The sequence below is a fragment of the Herpailurus yagouaroundi genome, unplaced genomic scaffold (genome assembly GCF_014898765.1).
Source record: "Herpailurus yagouaroundi ecotype Mexico unplaced genomic scaffold, PumYag 67525, whole genome shotgun sequence".
Lineage (NCBI taxonomy): Eukaryota > Metazoa > Chordata > Mammalia > Carnivora > Felidae > Herpailurus > Herpailurus yagouaroundi.
This window is the reverse complement of record NW_024420331.1, coordinates 66,549-84,976: the sequence shown is the minus strand read 5'-3', so window position 1 is coordinate 84,976 and position 18,428 is coordinate 66,549. Positions and strand designations below refer to the sequence as shown.

Here is an 18,428-nt window from a genome sequence, read left to right as displayed (position 1 = left end):
TGACCAGATGTAGAATCGGATGATTAAACCGCTAAACTCCCATTTGTGGCTGTCCCTTTGAATTAAAAGGCATGTTGCTCGTTTGTGGACTTGCGTGGTCCAAGAGTGGGTCGTTAACATTTTGGAGAGCTTTTCAAGTGATGCTTTGTACCCAACGTCAAAAATGATGATTTGGGAGAAATCGATACACCTCAGATTTCCCAGCTTCACCTTTTCACCTAAAGACACGCATGGGAAAGCAAGAAAACTCGAGAAGAAGGATTTCTCTGGAGAGTTGCGGTAATGTGCGAGCACGGTTCAGACAGAGGACCCTGGACTCTTTCCCCAAAGTTTTTAATTAGGCTTTTAAAAAAATATCGTGTTTCAACCAATTTCAATTTTTTTGTTGTGATTTTATATCCCAACAGCTTTGGCAATCTTTTTTTTTTTTTTTTTTGAGGTGAAATTGACAGATAATATTATATTAATTACAGGTGTACAACATAATGACTTAATATTTGTATCTATTGCAAAATGATCACCATAGGTCAAGTTACTGTCTGTCACCATGCAGAGCTGCAATTCTTTTTCTTGTAACGACAACTTTTAAGACTTTTTCTCTTAGCAACTTTCAAATATGCAAAATAGTATTATTAACCATCTGTACATTACATCCCTATGACTTACTTATTTTATAACTAGAAGTTTATACCTTTTGACCCCCTTCACCCATTTCACATTTACCCCCACCTCCCTGCCTGTGGCAACCACCCATCTCTTCTCTGTATTTATGAGCTTGTGTTTTTTTTGTTGTTGTTTGTTATTTATATTCCACCTATAAGTGAGCTCATATGCTTTTGTCTTTTTCTGTCTGACTTATTTCACTTAGCATAACATCCTCACGGTCCGTCCATGTTTTCGCATATGGCAAAATTTCACACTTTTTTTTATGACTGAATAATACTCCATTGTGTATATATACCACATTTTCTTTATTTCTTTACCTTCTTTCTTCTTTCTTTCTTTCTTTCTTTCTTTCTTTCTTTCTTTCTTCTTTCTTTCTTAAGATTTACTTATTTTTGAGAGAGAAAACACAAGTAGGGAAGGGGCAGAGAGAAAGGGGGACAGAGAATCCAAAGCGGGCTCTGCACTGACAGTAGTGAGCCTGATGCGGGGCTTGAACCCACGAACCGTGGGATCGTGACCTAAACTGAACTCGGACGCCCAACCGACGGAGCCACCCAGGCGCCCCATATACCACATTTTCTTTATCCATTCATCCGTCAATGGACACTTAGGTTGTTTCCAGATCTTGGCTATTGTAAATAATGCTGCAGTGAACATGGGGCGTGTGTGTATCTTTTCTAGTTGGTGGTTTCATTTTCTTTGGATAAATACTCAGAAGTGGAACTGCTAGGTCATATGGTAGTTTTCTTTTTAATTTTTTGAGGAACTTCCATACTGTTTTCCAATTCACATTCCCATCAGCGGTGCACAGGGGCTCCCTTTTCTCCCCATCCTCGCCAACACTTATTTCTTGTCTTTCTGATAATAGCCGTTCTAACTGGTATGAGGTGATCTATCCTTGTGGTTTTGATTTGCGTTTCCTTGATGACAAGTGACGTTGAGCATCTTTTCATATACCTGTTGGCCATCTGGCTGTCTTTGCAAAAATGTTTATTCAGATCTGCCTTTTTTTTTTTTTTTTTTAATCAGGTTGGTCTTGTTGTTATTGAGTTGTATGGGCTCTTTATATATTTTGGGTATTAACCCCTTACCGGATATATGATTTGCAAATATTTTCTCCCATTCAGTAGGTTGCCTTTTCATTTTGTTGTTGGTTTCCTTGGCTGTGCAGAAGCTTTTTAGTTTGAAGTCATCCCACTTGTTAATTTTCACTTTTGGTGTCAAGTTTCAGTAATGTTGTTGCTTATTGAGTTCACCCTATGCCTACGGAGGCTGCTTTGTCTTGCAAAATCCTTGATATTTCCAAACTGCTTGAAATCCTTCTATAACTCTCCAGAGCCTTCAGGATGGACAAAATGTTTTTGCATGGTCGCGGGCCTTTTCTTGCCCCTGCTTATCTCTCTGCTACCTTCTCCTCCCCGTACTCTCCCCACTTCCCTTCCCACTCCCCTGCTCTAAACACACACCCCTATCTGAGCTCTAGTTGATAGGCCACCAATCCTCGTGTTCTTAGTGGCTCCCTCCTTGGCACAGGCTATTTTCTTTGCCTGGAACATCTTCCCCACCAAACAGCCTCCTCTCGTGTTACCCGGGTAAGTCCCGTCAGTCACCAGAATTCACATCAGGCCCCCATTTCATCCAGAAAACCCCTCACCTGCCCACCTGAACCTAACGATTCTTTTATCTTCTCCGAGCTCCTGAGAACTTACTCCTTGGATAAGATTTGTCATGTTAGAGTGTAATTATCTGTTCACTTGCCTCTCTTCATCCCTAGATTATAAGTTCTTTGTGGGCAGGGGCTGTTCCTTATATATGTCTAGAGTCTCAGTGCCCACTACAGTGCCTAACATGTGTAGTTACTGAATAAATTTGGGGTGAACAAATGGAAAGATGGATGAATGAATAGCGCGGGAGGGTGGGATTATTTTCCCTCTACCGTTCTAGGTTCTTGACTGAGTTCCCCCTGTAATAGAAGATTAATAGAAAACCAAACAGAAGTGTAATAACGTATCTACCTGCTGTGCACATGGGGGAGACCCAGGAAAACCAAATAACTCCCCCAAATGGAGTTATTTAAGGAACATCTCCAGCTAAAGACCAAAGATGATGTTGGCGGGGGGGGGGAGCAGGTTATGAGAGGTTACCAGGCAAAGCACTATAAACAAGGGTAAGGCTGTTACACAGATTTAAGTCCTGGCCTTCTCCATTGATAACAGTTTCTTGAGATTTAAAGTCATCATTGGGGGGCGCCTGGGTGGCGCAGTCGGTTAAGCGTCCGACTTCAGCCAGGTCACGATCTCGCGGTCCGTGAGTTCGAGCCCCGCGTCAGGCTCTGGGCTGATGGCTCGGAGCCTGGAGCCTGTTTCCGATTCGTGTCTCCCTCTCTCTCTGCCCCTCGCCTGTTCATGCTCTGTCTCTCTCTGTCCCAAAAAAATAAGTAAAACGTTGAAAAAAAAAATTTAAAGTCATCATTGGGGTACCTGGGTGGCTCAGTCAGTTAAGCGTCCGATTTCCACTCAGGTCATGATCTTGTGGTCCGTGGGTTCGAGCGAGCCCCACATCGGGCTCTGCACTGTCAGTGCGGAGCCTGTCTGGGATTCTCTCTCCCTTTCTCTCTGCCCTTCCCCTGCTTGTGTGTGCACTCTCATGCTCTCTCTCTCTCTCTCTCAAAATAAATAAAAATAATAATAAAGCCATTATCCCCTTCCTGGTACAGAGAGGGGGACACCCTTACAGATGGAGATTTCTCTTCTTCTCAGGTTTTCAGAGCTTCTCCTATGTCTGCTGTTTCTTAAAAATAATCAGCCCCAAATAGCCCTTATGCCAAAGAAGCATATTTTGAGGTGAAAACTGTGTTCCCCTTCCATACTTTGGTGAAGTGTGTTCCCCTCTGACTTTTGATACAATGTAAAGTCCCCCGGTCTTTTTCTTGGCCCTGGTTTCTTCAGGTGTAAAATGATAGGGTAGAACGGGGCTGATGCCTAAGGTTCCTTTCTTTAAGGTAAAATTCTATAATAACCTCCCCTTACGGTGAAAACCGATTCATAGGTACGTTAACAAGTCAATTCGCGTGGAAACTGTGGCAACCACAAGAATGTGCCTTGCAGACTTCCAACTGCCGGGGGTGTAATTGACCCAGGGCCCCGACTACTCTGCTCTTAGAAATCCATCACCACACTTGGGGTGCCTGTGTGGCTCAGTGGGTTATGTGTCCGCCTTTGGCTCAGGTCATGAATCTCGCAGACCGTGAGTTCAAGCCCCGCGTCGGGCTCTGTGCTGACAGCTCAGGGCCTGGAGCCTGCTTCCGATTCTGTGTCTCTGTCTCTCTCTGCCCCTCCCCTGCTCGTGCTCTCTCTCTCTCTCTCTCTCTCAAAAATAAATAAACATTAAAAAAAAAAAAAGAAAAATCCATCACCACATTTGAGCAAGGCCACGCCTCCCATGGGCTGCTCCCTCCAGGCCGCCTTCCAGGCTGAGCATGGCAGGGGTACTAAGGCAGGACCTTTTGTGGGAAATACCACTCTCCTCTGAAGGTCAGCTGGGGCTCCAGGAGTCCCCTCGGTTTTGCCAAACCTTCCTTAGACTACGCGGCAGCCTCGGATGCTTCCGCTCCACTTTTTTCCATGTTCCCTCCACTCCGAGTCAGACGTCCGTGGGGCTCCAATAGATGTCCCAGCCTTCCCTGGCTCCCGTCCATTTTCTCTCACAGGTGTTTCCTGTAATAACATCCTTGCACGTTTAGTCCCCTTATGGGTTCTGCTTCTCAGGGGACTCGGACTGAAGCAGAAACCTAGTTCAAACGGAGATTCTTTTCGTTGATTATGAGTCAATGGCAGTTTTAAACCTTATACCCTCTTCAACACATCTAATAATAATCCTACACTACTGAGAGCGATCAGGTAGAGGGTATTTACCGTGTTAGTCACTGTTCTAAGCCCTTTACGTATATGTATTCAATCGTCTCGTTGTCACGAAAACCCTTAAAGTAAATACTTTTTTTATCCTCGTTTTACAAATGAGATCAGTTGAGACAGAGAGAGGTGAAGTAACGTGCTGAAAGTCACAGGCCCGTATATAGTAGAGCCAAGATTCCAATTCAGGAAGGAGACCATAGTCCTAACCATCATATTTTATAACCACTCAGCATCAGCTGATCCTGCTTTTTCTAGAAACACTCTCTGCATTTGGCTTTCCTGACACCGTACTAACCTGGTGTTCCTTTTACCTTTCTGAGCATTGTTTGGGTCTCTTTCTGGACCTTTCCCCTCCCTCCTTGGCCCACCTTCACGTGCTAGTTTCCCTGGGGCTGTGCCCCAAGCCTTCTTTTCTTCTTACACTACATGCATTCCCATGGACTCAGTAATCAACCTCCAGCTTCCTCCTCAACATCCCGTCTAATGAGCCCTTACAATTATCATGTGCCAAAGACAGCTCCTCATTTGCCCTGCTCCTGGATGTGGTCCTCCATCCATGCTCCCCATTCCAGAAACAACACCCTGCCATCTTCCCATTTTTGCATCCCTCTCACACTCCACGTCTGATTGACCAGAATACGACCTGTGTGAGGCTGAGAGCTGACGTTCCTCATGATCGCTGCTGAGCTTCTGGAGACTAACCCAATGCCTGGTACATGGTAGGTTCTCAGTAAATACTGAATGTTTCAATGAACGAATGAATGAATGAATGAAGATTCATCCGTTACCAGCATCCCTATTTCCGTGTTGCCTCCATCTTGTGCACTTTTCCAGACTGCTGCCACGATGATAGTTTTCTAAAGGAAAATGTTGTCAAATAACCTCCCTACTTCAAACCCTTCCATGGTGCCCTATGACCATTCAGTTATGAGGCCCCATAGCCCTAGCTTGACTAACAGGGCACTCTGCGTTGTAACCCGCTCTCCTCCGTTCCCTCCGATCCTCTCGTCTTTCGGTTCCTCGAGCACCAGCATGGTGTCTCTTAGCTCTTACCCTGCACTCGTGCTGTGACTTCTGCCTGTAATATTCTTTCTCTCACTCCACGCGGTTGACTTCTGTTCATCTTCCATTTCCCTGAAAGGTTGCGCCCTCAGAGGGAACATCTTGGAACTCTTCAACCAGAGTGTGTCTCTTTGCTTTAAGCTTCTATAGCTGATGGAGTATGTTTAGTGCCTCTATTACCCTCACCCTCTTGTCTGAAAGCTCATAGTCAGGGACTATGTTCATCTCTGTATCCCCAGTCCCCAGCTCAGCGCTCAATACGTATTCACGTCCTATTGAATAAGCTGAGCTTGGGGCGTCGGGAAATAGGTAAGGCCCTCCCTTGCAAACCTATAGGCAAGAAGTTGGCCACGGTCATCGCCAAGGTTTTAGTTGATAGATTGAAATCTAATTAAATGCATCCCTGTCTTCCTGTTTGTCATGTTTTCTCTTTGATTTTTATTATTTTTTAAATGTTTGTGTTTTTTAGAGACAGCATGAGCTGGGGAGGGGCAGAGAGAGAGAGAGAGAGAGGGGGAGAAAGAATCCCAAGCAGGCTCCGCACTGTCAGCACAGAGCCTGACACGGGGCTTGGGCTCACGAACCATGAGATCATGACCTGAGCCAAAATCAAGAATCAGACACCTAACCAGCCGAGCCACCCAGGCACCTCTGTCATGTTTTCTTTTCAAATCCAACCCCAGTGTCAACATCCCCTGTGACACCTTCCTCTTCTTTCCCAGGCAGAGTTACTTCCTCTGTCTGCTCTGCTCCCCAAACATCAGCTCCAGGTTGTTAAAGGAGAAAGCAGATGTGTGTGCTTTGTCAATGTTTATGAGAGGCATGTGTAGTGAAGAAACTGCCTCTCGAGGGGACGCCTGCGTGGCTTCGGCCTAGGTCATGACCTCGCCACCCCTGAGTTCGAGCCCCAAGTCACTCTCTGTGCTGACAGTTCAGAGCCTGGAGCCTGTTTCGGATTCTGTGTCTCCCTCTCTCTCTCTCTCTCTCTCTGTCCCTCCCCTGCTCATGCGTGCACTTGCTCGCTCTCTCTCAAAAATAAACTTGAAAAATAAGAAAAAGAAACTAACTAACTCTGAAGTCCTAGGGGGAAGAGTTTTCTGCAGGGTGAGACAAAGTTACATTACCTTATTCACCAAGGTTTGGGGATAGCTGTTTTTACCGACTGGTTTCAATCTTTGTGTTCACGTCTTAAGGACATTGAGACAAATAATCCAATTTAAAAATGGGCAAAGGACCCGAATAGATCTTTCTCCAAGGAAGGTACACAAATAGCCAATAAACACATGAAAGATGCCCGACACCATTAGCCATCAGGGAGATGCAAACCAAAACTACAGTAAGATACCACTTCTCACCCACTAGAATGGCTATAATGAAAAAAAATGGACAATAACAAGTTCTGGTGAGAATAGAGAAATCGGGGGCGCCTGGGTGGCTCAGTCGGTTCAGCGTCTGACTTCAGCTCAGGTCATGGTCTCACAGTTCATGGGTTCGACCCCTGCGTCGGGCTCTGTGCTGACGGCTCGGAGCCTGGAGCCTGCTTCAGATTCTGTGTCTCCCTCTCTCTCTGCCCCTCCCCCGCTCACGGTCTGTCTCTCTCTGTCTCTCAAAGATGAATAAACGTTAAAAGAAAAATTAAAAAAAAAAAAAAAGAATGGAGAAATCAGAAGGCTTGTCCATGGCTGGCAGGAATGTAAAATGATGCGGCCATCTTGGAAAACATTCTGTCAGTTCCTCAGAAAGTTCAACATGGTTACCATACGACCTAGCAGTTCTACTCCTAGAAGTGAAAACATGTCCGTGCAAAAAGTCGTACATCAATGTTCACAGCAGCATTATTCGTGATAGCCCAAATGTAGTAACAACCCAAATGTCCATCAGCTGCTGAATGGATGAACATATGTGGTGTATCCATACAATGGAAGATTATTCAGCCATAGAAAGGAATGGAGGTCCTGTTACGTGCCACAGCACAGATGAGCCTTTTGCATATTAAGTGGAAGAAGCCAAACTCAAAAGATCACATAGCATATGATTACATTTATGTGAAACGTCCAAACTAGGCAAATCCCAAAGCAAAGAGTAGATTTGTGGTTGTCAGAGGATAGAAGGGGGAGAAATTGGAACTACGAATGGGTGTGGCTTTGGGGTTTTTTGTTTTTTGTTTTTTGGTTTTTTTTTGGAGGGATGAAACTGTTCTGGAATTAGATAATGGTGATGGTTTCCCAACAGCGAATACTAAGACATACTGTGTTTTATTATGTCAATTTTATCAATTTTTAAAATACTAAACCGAGATTCTGAAGCGCATCATGATGTGTGGACTGACACACATAACACTTTATGTTCCGTAGTCTGCTTTCTTGTTTGGGAATTGTTAGTAACGTGCAGACTGGGTCAAGATTGTGGTATTTTGGGCAACTGGATACTTCAGCCGTTAAGCGTCCGACTCTTGATTTCGGCACAGGTCGTGATCTCATGGTTTGTGAGATCGAGCCCCACGTCGGGCTCTGCGCTGACAGCGTGGAGCCTGCTTGGGATTCTCTCTCTCTCTCTCTCTCTCTCTCTCTCTCTGTCCCTCCCCCTCCCCCAAAATAAGTAAGTGAACTTTAAAAGTTTTTTCTTTCATTAAAAAAAAAAGTTTGTGGGATCCCTTGAAGAATTGTTAGTAATATCCATATCAGATTATGACAGGTGACTGTATTATTTCTCGGTCAGAGCTCTGAAAGCATTGCAAAGGATACTTACCATGCTGTCCTCGACTGCAATATATCTGTTTACAATAGATTGGGAATTTAAGAGAGAAAATAGTGGGTCTCTTTTCATCACTCTATGTGTCTAAGACAGTGCTTGCAATATCGCAAGTGCTGAGTAAAGGTCTCACTTGCAGGGAGACTTAACAGGACAGTCTTGTCCCCAGGGGACGTGTGGCAATGTGTGGAGACACTTTCGCCTGCCACACCTGGAGAGGTGGGTGTGTAACCCACACGCTTCTGGCGTGTGTAGGTAGAGGCCAGGGATGTTGCACAGGACAGCCTCCAGCGGCAAAGATGTATCTGGCCCAAAGCGTCCGCCACGTAGAGGTTGGAAAACCCAGTTCTAAATGGTCGAGCGAATGACTTACAAATCCATCAAATTAACTTCAGCAGAAGATGAAAGTCCCCTTGAAGAAAAATTAAACACTAAAAGCATCCTGGCGTTCGGTGTTCTCGGTTAACGAAATGTCCCAGACCGTATCTTTGTGGCTCTTGACGGAAGAACCAGGCTGGTGGGAGAGGCAGACCACAAGGGGAAACCGCAAGGCTGTGTAACTTCCCGACCTTGACTAAGGTGTTATTGCATAGAATTCAGTCGTGCAGCAGAAAGCAGGTGGTAACGCGTGCGTCCCTTGTCTGTTTAAGAGCCCGGGAAACGTTTTACGTTGTATTTAACACGCGGGAGGAAACCATCCCAGCCCTCCACAGAATACACAGCTCCAGTCTTGTCTTCCAGAAGCTGGTAGCAACCCTGTCTGACACTAGGTCAGCGGGCAAGTAAATGTGGGCGAGCTTCACTCGTGGCCCAGAATGCTGAGGGGCGCTTGATGGCCGGGCTCGCTCTTTCCGGTCTCCGGATCAGGGGTCGGCAAGTTCCAGCCCGCGGGCCAGCAGTGGTTTGCATCTTTTTAAGTGGTTAAAGCTAAACCAAAGGAAGAGTACTATTCCATGGCGTGCAAAAAGTGTATTAAATTCAAGTTTTGGTGTCCATAAAGAATTCTTGAACCCAGTTATGCGCACCTGTGTGCTATTGCCTACTGTTGTCCGTCTGGCTACTTTTGTGCCTGTTCAGAGACCGTGTGACCATATTTATGACAAAGCCTAGGATATTTACCATCTGACCCTTTATGAGAAACATTTGCTACTCCCTGCTCCACAGTTAAGGAGTGTAGCAAATGGTGTTTCTGGGAGGCGGTCTGGACCGAGAACCCGCCCCAGGCTGGATTCCCCGACACCCGGCTCTGCTGGGCACATGACTGTCCCCCCTCCCCCCCACCCCGGGCTGGAGTGTCCTCATGTGTGACATGAGAGGGCTTTGCCAAAGGGTCTCTGGAGCCCTTCCAGTTCTTAACTGCCTGTGGCGTGTGGAGATTCCAGTTTGTCTAGTGGTTCCCAGGTGGCCAGTGGGGTGAATGCAGCACTCTTGTCTGGGACAAAGCGGCGGGGCCGGGGAGTCACATTACCGCCCTCGGCAGCGAAACAGACACAGACCTGGATCGCCACTGTGTCTATGCGGAATTGGAGCAGAAAATTGGCACCGCGGAGTGTCCAGAGACCAACTTTGGGCCCTTCTCACGCGCCCTCGTTTTATAGATTCTGTTCCGCAGTTCTTTTAACCCTGTAGAAGAAAGAAATGGACAGCGCTTATGATCGGGGAAGGCTGGTAAGGGATGGTGGCAGAGGCTGGCAACCTGAAATTGACGATTTCAGAATCTAATTTAGCCCTTAGGGCGGGTTTATTGAAACTCACCAGGTACTTGTCATCTCTCCTGCTCATTGACTAGCAGGAAAGGGTCTCTGTTGCCCTTTCTGTTTTCTCAGTACTAACGGGTGGCTCTTGACCCACAGTGCAAAGGATCGTGGGCTGTCGACGTCCACACCGCAGCCCGGGCTCTGTCGCTACGGAACTAAGCTGGCCTGCTGCTATGGCTGGAGAAGGAACAGCAGGGGAGGCTGTGAAGGTAATTTTATAAAAACTCAGACCACCCTGTGCTCGAGTCTGAGGCCAGCGTCCTTAGGTTTTTACCTGTGACACTGTAAATTGTCGCCAGCTTGTCAGTGGGTTCCCCAGCAGAGGGACGAAAATATCTGTACCCAAGGTCCGGGTTCCTGTGAGATGTTTTCCCGTTCAAAATGTGGCTGCTACCTTCATTCTAGACAAGATTTGCTTTAGGAGAGGGGTCTTGCGAGTTACTTCTGTCGGTCTCAAACGGGCCAGTATACTTCCTTCTAATTATAATTGTTCCAATTGCTTGCTAATGAAATCTACTTGTTAATTATGAATCATCCAACCAGTAGGCTCCAATTACACACCAGAAAGTAAGTCATTTACTTCATGGTTTGGTTACTCACATTTTTAAAGTCCATTATGCCTGTTTCTAGATATTTCAAGAGATAGGTGCGTATAGGTAAACACTTTAAGTATTTTTCTGATCCTTTTGTCTGGATTTCAATCTAAGGAACCATAATTTGCTTTGGATACGGTTTCTCAGACCACGTGTGAGGAACTCCCAAGAGAGGCCTCTGATCATTTTCAGGAGGGCTAGGGAGGACGAGGCTTTGCATACTTTTATGTCACTTTCTTTTTTTTATAAAATTTTTTTTTATGTTTGTTTATTTTTGAGAGAGAGCATGAGCAGGGGGAAGGGCGGAGAGCGGGACACAGAATCCAAAGCTGGCTCCAGGCCCCGAGCTGTCAGCACAGAGCCCGACGCAGAGTCGGATGCTCAACCGACTGAGCCACCCAGACGCCCCTCTTTGTTTTGTATGACTGTCTATGAGAACCCACAGTCACAGTGAAGAAGAATCCTATCCACATTCCTCCTAGCTGACTGTCTGACCGGGGGTACATTCCTTCAGGGCAGGAATCTGGTCTCATGGTCCCCATGTCCCTAGCAGGTGGCTATATCTGAACCCAAAGCCCTTAATCTTTTCAATAGGATAAACACACAACTGGATTATAAACAGTAAGGCGCAAAACTGTTAGCTTTTTTTGACAGTACTACCTTCTTTCTGTCTCTGCCCTAAACTCTTCCTCTCTAGCTGGTTAAGAAATAGCCGGATAGACCACAGGTGAAGACAGAACTTGATAATAACTGAGATCTATAAAACCCTGGAAGGCACTGATAATGCTCCTACCCACTCATTATTATGCAACATCTCTCACCATCGGCCTCCTTGTGCCCAGATGATAAGAGTATAAAGATACCAGAAAAATAGTTGAGGTCGTTCTTGCCTACCTCGGTAAAGTTAGAACATTCTCCTGGGGCTTTGTCAATTAAAAAAAAAAAGAGGGTGGGGCCCCGATCAAGGACATTGTCCTGAGAACTCAGAATGCTGTCTGTGACCTTGGGCAAGGTGGGTAAGCTGGCTGAGGCTCTCCTTCCTCGATGTGGAGAGATTAAGCCCTGCTTCAGAGGACGAGGAGAGTAAGCATCGAAGGATATGCTCGTTCCCTGGCACACGTAGAAAATACCTCATAAATCACCCTTGATTCGGAAAGGACCAGTAACTCTCCTGTCCCCGAAAGCACCAGGTGATGCAGGAATGAAACGTTGCTGTATTCTTTTTCGAGACACAGCACATTTTTATTTGAAGCCAGTCAGGTGGAAAGGGGCAAAGACCACGTGGAGCGCATGCTTTGGAATCTCTCACAGTTGCACAAACCCCAGCACCTGCTGCATAAAACTGACACGTCTCTGGTGAATAAATGAGGGCGGTAAGGTCTGTTCTGTACCTAAATCAGAGCAGGCTGGCCGTGGCGCAGCCAGCCGGTCACGTTCTCGATGTTTTTGTGGACAATGTACTGCCACAGGCAGGAGAGGCTTTCAAGCAAGATGTTAAAAGAGCACGTGCACAGGGTTCGAGCGAAATGCTCACTGTGCGTGTTTGGCAAGCCGGGGGGACCATCGCCCCCCTCCCCCTGCTGCCCGAGCCCAAGGTTCAGGTATTGCATTGCGATGATTTCTGTATCTGAAATCCGTGTTGTATCACGTCCAATTTGCATGGTCCTTCTTGACGGTAAGGTCATCTCCTTGAAGCACCAAATAACAGCGTGATTAGCCCCCGACTGCCAGACCTCTGGTTCCCAAGCCAGAGTGTGGGCTGAATGGTAATGAGGCGAGAACGCACGTCCTGAACAATCCGAATCACACCCCAGCCTGGGAGTCACTTCCATCTGTCTGTTCCTTCCTCCAGCGGCCCTGACTCCACGCTGGCACTTTCTAGCTCTTGGCGGGATGGCTCAGCTCGACATCGTTACCCTTCAAATGTACGGCACGTAGCACGATGAGATACGGAGCTGAGAGCTGTCCGTGAACGCATTCCCACCAAGAATCTGGAGGAATCTAGGGAGGATGAACAAGAACTTTAGCTGGAGGACACTTAAACCTCAGGCCACTGTAGACCTAAACCAAACTTCCCTGTGCTGGACCCTGGCTGTTCGAATCACAGATCCGAAGTCACTGTAAATGGAAAACATCTTGCTGAAGCTTTGACCTCAGAGCTGCGGGGATATTATTCACCATTTCTCTCATGTTCTATTTGGCCCTGGGCCTGGCTTTCCTCTCTGGCCCACATTGAAAATAACTTTCGAGGGAGCCATCAGAGGTATTCAAGGCTCAAAAAAGTAACAGATTTCTTTTCCTAACATCTGAACTTAAGGCTGCCTCTCCAAGAACACATCCATAACAAAATAGGCGCTGGAAAGCAGAATTCTCTTTTGTCTCCAGAAGTGAAAGCAATTTGCCGGGAAGCATTTTTTTCCTGACCTTCTCACCTGTGATTTGTTCAGAGCCATAAAAGGTTGCCCTGGTCAGAGTTCTGCACCTTTTATTTTACTTACGACTCAGAACTGTTTGCGTGTCTGACACGTTCACGACACCGCTAAGCGCAGCGGGAGGAACAACGATGAATGTTTAAGTCTGTGTTCTGAAGGCACTGGGATCAGATAGGAGATGCAAGTCAAGGATAGAAACCAAATATATGTCTAATTATTTAATAAGATGGTACCTGATCGGCTTCGTGGGAGAGGCCCGCCATAGGTCTGTGGAATTCTCAAGTTCACACATGGCCAGAGAAACCCCTGAAGGCTTCTGGAAGCAGAGGTCATGCAAAGTAGTCTTTGAAGGATCAGGAGGATATTAACCATTGGAGGGTGAAAAAGGGGTGCCCGTGGGTGAGAAGAGGCCGAAAGGGTAGATTTATTATTTAAAAAAATATTTTAATGTTTTTATTCTTGAGAGAGAGAGACAGAGAGCATGAACGGGGCAGGGGCAGAGCGAGAGGGGGACACAGAATCCAAAGCAGGCTCCGTTCTCTGAGCTGTCAGCACAGAGCCCGACGCGGGGCTCGAACTCACAAGCTGTGAGACCGTGACCTGAGCCGAAGTCGGACCCTCAACCAACTGAGCCACCCAGGCGCCCCACATTTATTAATTTTTAAACGTTTATTTATTTATTTTGAGAACAAGAGAGATTGCGAGCACGTGTGCACTAGCAGGGGAGGGGCGGAGAGAAAGAATCCTGAGCAGGCTTTGCACTGTCAGCACAGAGCCCGACACGGGATTCAAACTCATGAACCGCAAGATCATGACCTGGGCCGAAATCAGAGAGTCACTTAACTGACTCAGCCACCCAGGCGCCCCAGAAAAGGGTAGATTTAGAGAAGAGTAGGCAATCTGGTTTGACCACAGGGTTGCCTATGTCTAGGGAACAGAGTAGGCCAAGGGAATAAACGAAGATGAAGCCAGGCCATGGTGATGGTACCTATACTGTATCCTAGAGGCAGTTCATAACATCTGGTGACTTCTCCGCAAGGCCTGGCATGATCAGAGCTGTGCTTCTGGAATATCGGCTTAATGTCGTATCTGACATCGGATTTCCGAGGAGCAGAGCCTGTAAGGGGGCTTCCTGGACAAACAATCTGTTGAGAGGCGCTCTCTGGAGAGATCTGTGAGGGAGCCGGGAAGCAGGGGAAGAAGCCAGGCAAAGATGTGGTTTCGAGAGAAGTCTGCCTTCGGCTGGATCCCCGGGCAGCTCGAGTTTTAACCCCACCACCGAGTTTGTCCTGCCCCCAAAGCAGGGGCTAGGCTGTGAGACCGCATGCCAGTCAAGCACTTGGTCACAGGGCTGTGGCGGGGAGAAGCGGGAGACAGACGGGTGCAGGGTAATGTCCCAGACATCTGTGGGCGGCGTGGTTCCCTTTAGGTAGATAGGGATAGGATGTTGCAACGGATTGGTTTGGGGACAAGAGAGAAGAGCGATGACTGGCATTTTGAGTCCGGGTAACTGGGAGATAAATGTGGACGTTAACAAAGAATAGGGTCTGTGGTGGAGGGGGAAGAGGCCGGGGTCTTTGGGAACAGGCATGCTTAGAGGTAGACCTACCGGAGCTGGCAAATCAACAAGAGGGGAGGTAGGTAGCCTTCCTGGGCAATGGCCGAGTCAGCCGTTCAGGGCCCAGCTGCTTCCTGGGCTCCTACTAGATCCAGAAGCTGCTAAGGGCTCTCTACTCCTTACCTACCTCCTTTCTCGTTCATTATTCCTTTGGCCTCTTCCTCTCTCTGGGTTTTTTCATTTTCCTTTTTTTCTGATCTACTTCGTCTCTCCGTCTCCTTCCTATGAGCCGGACTCAAACTTCCCACCGTCGTTGACTCTTTTTGCTTGCCCCCAACCCAGACAGACGCTCTAGCCTTGCTCTTTCTCCTGTCACTTCTTTCATCAAACAGATGTTAAGCGAGGGCCTCACTTGTGTCAGGCGTCTGGGTGCAAACATCAAAACAAAACAAAACAAAATAATGACACGCCATCATCACCATCACCATCCTTAGGCTGATCCTTTTGACTGATAACGTACAGCTTTCAAAATAGAGTTTGCTGGGTGGCTCAGTCGGTCGAGCGTCCGACTGTGGCTCAGGTCATGGTCTCGCGGCGCGTGAGTTCGAGCCCCGCGTCGGGCTCTGGGCCGACGGCTCAGAGCCTGGAGCCTGCTTCGCATTCTGTCTGTGTCTCTCTCTGCCCCTCTCCCACTTACGCGCGCGTGCGCATGCACTGTCTCTCTCTCTCCCTCTCTCTCAAAATATAAATAAAACATTATAAAGAAATAGAGTTTGCTCATTCCAAAGAAAAACAGGAGAAACAATATGCAAGAGAAAAGAGAGGTGAGTGACAGAAAGGAGGAGGACCTTGACCTAGAATTACTCTGGACTCTCTTCCAGGTCCCACGTTATACTTCTTTTATTAAATGTTTTTGTGTTTAGATGCAAACCTATCTGGCTGCGGTCTGGGAGGTTTTGTTGATCCTGGAATGCCACTTGGAGGCCTGGCGGGGCTAAGCAAAGTGAGGATAAACTTGGAAAACCTTGCGTTCATGGGGGTGCGGGACGGGGCGAGTGCTCTCGTTCACAGGCAGAGGGCTCCCCAGCATCCCGAAGGGGAAAACAGACCCGAGAGGGAGCAGCACATCATCCTCTCTACGGCCCCCCGGATTTCTGTGCCGTACAGAAGGCTGCTGAGTGTGACACACGTGCATTTCTCTGTGCAATCTACTCCCGCTCAAAACATCTTTCCTTTCCACAGCTTTGTGTGAACCCGGATGCAAGTTCGGGGAGTGCGTGGGACCGAACAAATGTAGATGCTTCCCGGGGTACACCGGAAAGACGTGCAGTCAAGGTCAGTACCACAAGCCAGGGTCCCAGTACCAACCTTTCCCCGGGGCTTTCAGAAGCAATGCAATCATTGCGGGGGGCTCTGTGATACAGGACAGCGCCCGGGATTTTGTAGACTTAACCCGAGTCTTAGAATGAAAAGGGTTTCAGGACTAGATTTTTCAATCCGTCTCTTCTAGAAAAATGTAAAAGTCTTTCTGATCTTTTTGTTAAGATGCCAGACAAAAGGCCTTTTTTTTTTTGGCCTTTTTTGGCCTCTAGAATATTTTTTTTTCTAAACAATTTTTCTTTTCTGAAACAGTTTTCATTGTGGGGCACCTGGGTGGCTCAGTCAGTTGAGCATACGACTTCGGCTCAGGTGATGATCTCGTGATCTGTAAGTTCGAGCCCTGCGTCGGGCTCTGTGCTGACAGCTCAGAGCCTGGAGCCTACTTCAGGTTGTGTGTGTGTCTCTCTCTCTACCCCTCCCCTGCTCATGCTCTGTCTCTCTCTCTCTCTCTCGAAAATAAACGTTTAAAAAAATGGTTAAAAAAATAAATGAAATAAATACATAAAACAATTTTCATTGTGTTTTTATGCTACCAAATGCATATTTTTATTGGAAAAAATAAAAGCAAAACAACCCAACGATGCAAAAGGATATAAATGAAAAAGTGGGAGTGGGGCGCCTGGGTGGCTCAATCCCTTGGGCATTGGACTTCGACTCAGGTCGTTCTCTTGCAGCTCTTCAAGCCCCACATTGTGAGCCCTCTCTCACTGCCTCTGTCTCCCTCTCTCACTGCCCCTCCCCCGTGCACACTCCCCTCTCACTCTCTCAAAAATTAAAATTAAAAAGACATTTTTTAAGTGGGAGTGCCGAACTGAGCACCTGTGATCTGTTTCTGTGATGGTGCAGACAGGGATGTTTCTCGTGGGCCGGTTTGCGTGTTAGTGCATACAGAGCTAGCTCGTGCTTTTTAAGGCTGTATCCTAGGCCGTGATGCGAATGCTTTTATCATTTGTGTAAAAAAGATTTTATTTAACTGCTCTCATTTACCTTGTCTCCAATTTCTCACCATTACAAGCGATACTAAATCGGATGTCAGTCTCTGCATATCCTTGTACCCTTGAGTATTTTTATAGGAAAAATGTCTGAAAATAGAATTGTCGGGGTGAATGACATGCACATTTTTTTAACTTTATGTATTTCGAGAGATGCAGAGAGCGCGCAAGAGGGGAAGAGACAGAATCCCAAGCAGGCCCTGCGCTGTCAACACAGAACCCAACGTGGGGCTCGAACTCACAAACCGTGAGCTCATGACCTGACCCAAAATCAAGAGTCAGACGCTTAACTAACTGAGCCACCGAGGTGCCCTGACATGCATATCTTTAATTATAATTAGCGTATTTAAAAAGATACTTTGTGACTTGTCATAAGCTATTTATCTGAGGATGTTAAAGAGTATTTATAATAATGATAACAGTGGTTCTCAATTTGGGCAATCTTGTTCCCCAGAAAGAGTTGCCAGATAAAATAGAGATCTCAAGTTAGATTTAAATTTCAGATAAACAACAGATAATATTATAGTGTATGAACGTTTTAAATACTGCACGAGACATAGGTATACTAAAAAAGTATTAGGGCGCCTGGGTGGCTCAGTCAGTTAAATGTCCGACTTTGGCTCAGGTCATGATCTCAATGTTCATGAATTCGAGCCCTGCATCGGGCTCTGTGCTGATGGCTCAGAGCCCGGAGCCTGCTTCAGATCCTGTGTCTCCCTCTCTCTCTGCCCCTCCCCCTTCACGCTCTGTCTTTCTCTCTCTCTCTCAAAAATAAATAAACATTAACAATATTTCAAAAAATAAAAATAAAATTAAAAAGTATTAGTTATCTAAAATTCAAACTTAGGGGGGCGCCTGGGTGGCTCAGTCGGTTGGGCGGCCGACTTCGGCTCAGGTCATGATCTCGCGGTCCGTGAGTTCGAGTCCCACGTCAGGCTCCGTGCTGACAGCTCAGACTCTGGAGCCTGTTTCAGATTCTGTGTCTCCCTCTCTCTGACCCTCCCCCATTCATGCCCTGTCTCTCTCTCTATCTCAAAAATAAATAAACGTTAAAAAAAAAAAATTTTTTTTTTAATTCAAACTTAGGGCACCTGGGTGGCTCAGCCGTTGAGCATCTGACTTTCGCTCAGGTCATGATCTCATGATTTGTGAGTTCGAGTCCCTCATCTGGTGAGCTCGAGCCCCACTTTGGGTGAGCCCTGCTTCTCTCTCTCTCTCTCTCTCTCAATAAAATAAAATAAAATAAAATAAAATAAAATTTTAACTGGGCATCCTGTATTTTTACCTGCTAAATCTGGGAACCTCCCCCTCGAAGACATCTGG

General features: G+C 46.7%; 1 protein-coding gene across 6 annotated transcripts in view; it reads left to right on the top strand.

Moving 5' to 3' along the window:
- EGFL6 (EGF like domain multiple 6) overlaps positions 1 to 18,428 on the top strand; it is a 72,328-nt gene that overhangs the window by 27,884 nt on the left and 26,016 nt on the right. For 2 of the 6 annotated variants that reach the window (XM_040467600.1, XM_040467597.1), the window contains exons 1-3: positions 9,848 to 10,061; positions 10,247 to 10,359; positions 15,976 to 16,068. In XM_040467600.1, coding sequence (XP_040323534.1) covers positions 10,045 to 10,061; positions 10,247 to 10,359; positions 15,976 to 16,068 — 223 coding nt within the window. In that variant the 5' untranslated portion in view covers positions 9,848 to 10,044. Of the gene's footprint in view, positions 1 to 9,832; positions 10,062 to 10,246; positions 10,360 to 15,975; positions 16,069 to 18,428 lie in introns of those variants that run through there. The other 4 variants (XM_040467601.1, XM_040467599.1, XM_040467598.1 and 1 more) reach the window with 4 other exon arrangements.